General features: G+C 42.0%; 1 protein-coding gene across 1 annotated transcript in view; it reads right to left on the bottom strand.

Annotated features, from left to right (window-relative positions):
* Window positions 1–2,892, bottom strand: part of sema6a (sema domain, transmembrane domain (TM), and cytoplasmic domain, (semaphorin) 6A) — a 107,742-nt gene that overhangs the window by 60,516 nt on the left and 44,334 nt on the right. The window contains 2 exon segments of the mRNA XM_032515648.1: window positions 456–573; window positions 1,365–1,530. Coding sequence (XP_032371539.1) covers window positions 456–573; window positions 1,365–1,464 — 218 coding nt within the window. The 5' untranslated portion in view covers window positions 1,465–1,530.

The raw sequence follows: 2,892 nt of genomic DNA on the forward strand, positions 1-2,892 counted from the left end.
GTGTGTGTGTGTGTGTGTGTGTTAGGAGGGTATCAGAATGCAAGTTTAATTTACATCTCACAGAGAGCGGTGAAGAAGAACATTTTGGTTTCTTTTTACATCTATTCCAGTATGTTTAAGACATTGACATAACAGCTATTATTATGACACTATAATTATTATTGTGTGTTTGTGTGAGTTTGTGCATCTGCCTGTGTGTACAAGTCTGCAGGGACATCATATGAGGTAAAGGGGTTTTGGCAGACTGCAAGCCCAAAATAGAAAACATCATAATGTATGTACATTTCAACATGATCACATGTTCATGATACTAAACTGCCAACAATTGTTGAGTGTCATTCATAGTGGAAATTTTAGTCAGCATCCATAATATCAGAGGGGGTGATAGAGGATTCAATAATCCTTGTGAGACCACACTTGCCCAGTTTAATTAATCATAAGCTATTTTCACCCACCTGGCAGCGATGTATAACGTCTTGTTCATGATCATGATGAGCTGGATGTCCAGTTTGTGCCGCTGTGTGTTGTTCCTGCCAGGTTTGTGGCCAACAAACACTGGATACTGAGTTGTGTCTGCAAAAAGAGGACAAAAATGAATCCCTGCATGTGTTACATTCATATCACCAGTAATCGTAACAAGAAAACACAATGTCAATGTTTAATGGGTTTTAGGTCAAATGTGTCTCAGCTGGATGAGAATACGCCACCACAGTTGCTGGGTGAGCTCCTCCTGTGGCCATACATAGCAGGTTAAAACTGTTCTGCACTGTACCATGCAATCATTCTGTTGTTACTGGCTTTGGATGAAAGCACTTGGTTTGAAGCAGGTCTATGTGAGGCTACCTGGCTTCCCTCTCAGCTATCCTGGCCAGCAGTGTTAGGTACAGCATTAGGCCAAGAGAGAGTAGGACAAGGCAGGACAGAGGCAGAAACACAGATAGAAACAGTGGAAACAATAGGCGTATATTTGTAGCCTGCAACAGCGTTTACACTATCACACACAGCATTAGAAGCCCAACAGAAAAATAGAGGATTATCCTTTGATGTGGGGTGGGCTCTGTTTCAAATGCTGCTTTAAATCCTTCATTTTAGTGTGTGTTAAGGGCCTATCCTTGGGTGGCAAATTACACTCCATGCTTCCGAAATACATTTGTGTGGGGGGAGGTGGGGGTTGCAGAGGAAGCAAGGGTTGAGAGGGATGTGAAGGAGCAAAAGGATAGAACAAGTGAGAGAGATACCGATGAGAGGGATTTGTGAAGAGGAATATAAAGAGGAGAGGAAAAAGAGAGCGTAAAGGAGGACTTGTAATGAGAGGAGGGACAATGTGCAAGAAGAGAGAAAGAAAGAAAGAAAGATATACTTACAGTTGCCGTGTGAGATGCTAATAGGCTCGCTGTCTTCGGGGAAGCCCGCCCCGGCTATTTGCAGGAGCGTGAAGTAGAGTAACAAGGCCTCTGACCTCATGATCGCACCAACACTGCTGCTGCTGTTGCTGCTGCTGCTGGTCCTCTGCTACAGATTTACTTCAGCCTGCGCAGAAGAAGAGAAGGATGAGATAGAGAGGGATGAAGGAAAAAAGATGGAGAAAGGCATGAAGAAAAAAGTTTGTTAAAAAAAAAAAAAGTTTGTTTTCACCTGACTGCTTTCTCAATTACTTTCCCTCCGCGGTTTCTGAATTTCTTCGTATGAAACAAAGAAACGCAGAAGCCGGGGGGAGCATGGAGGGGCAGAAAAAGAAAGGAGTTAGCCAAACAAATTCAAGTCCACCTAAATTAGCTGTTTGTGCATTTTGCACGGCCTGTTACAATCTGTCAGAGATATATTTATACGTGCAATTTCGATGACTCAAGTGAGCTGTGTTGCAAGCAAAACAAAATTAATTGGATTAGGGTGGTAATATGCATCATAGATCGAAGTCAGGCAGAGAAGATCTCTCTTCCTCTCTCTCTCTCTCTGTGTGACAGGGTCTTAGTGAAGTGGGAGAGCTCTTGTTAAGATTAGCCTGCTGTAAAGTATCAGCAGTACCCGGAGATGGGGTTGGATGACGTGGCAAGTACCTAATTTCCCACTTGTCAGTCTCCTTCGAGGGTAGCAATCCCATATCCTAACTCCTCCAGGCCGATGACTACCGCAGCGAAATACTGTAGGTGCATCAGTATGGCTAGTAAACTCTCCCGTTTACCACAGCATTGGTTAAAGAACCACCTGCAGGCTTGTACTTTCCTTTCTTTTGTCTTCATCTCATTTCTCATTGCACTTGGTCTCTACCTTTAATGCCAACTGTTGACTCTACTCTCACTCTGTAAGCAGTAACGACTGCTTGTTTCCTGGTAGAAAAACCTCTGGATGTTTTTTTTCTTGATTATTAACCTTTACATTAAGTAAAATACAATGTCCTCAACAAGCTATGTTTTAAGTAATGTACATGAGCCAACTGAGGTGGATTTTATAGGAGATGCCCTAAATTGTGTTGATGGAATGTCTTCATTACACAAACCATGGCAACTGAGCTTTTTCTGTTGCAGTTTGTGGCAACAAATTACACCCATAAATCATCCAAGACAATTATTGCATCTGTAATCTAATCAAGAATAAAGCATTTAATTTGCATAAAGCACGTTTTTTCCTTTTTTTCTCAGCTGAAGCTGCAGAGATGTTGCAAGGTAGATAGAGCAAGAGATGCTTCTGGGATGAAGAATTGAATAAAATTGTCAATTCCATTTGCATTAGTTTGATAAAAGTTGTTTATCCCACGCTGTATTTTCTTTCTCTATTGTATGTCCGAGGGGGGAACGAACATGGGGAGGAAGGAAAAGGGAGAGAGAGGGGAAATTACTTTCTCTTTTCTTTGTCATCTCTCTCTCTCTTTTTCTCTCTCTCTCTCTCTCTCTC

The sequence above is a fragment of the Etheostoma spectabile genome, chromosome 5 (genome assembly GCF_008692095.1).
Source record: "Etheostoma spectabile isolate EspeVRDwgs_2016 chromosome 5, UIUC_Espe_1.0, whole genome shotgun sequence".
Lineage (NCBI taxonomy): Eukaryota > Metazoa > Chordata > Actinopteri > Perciformes > Percidae > Etheostoma > Etheostoma spectabile.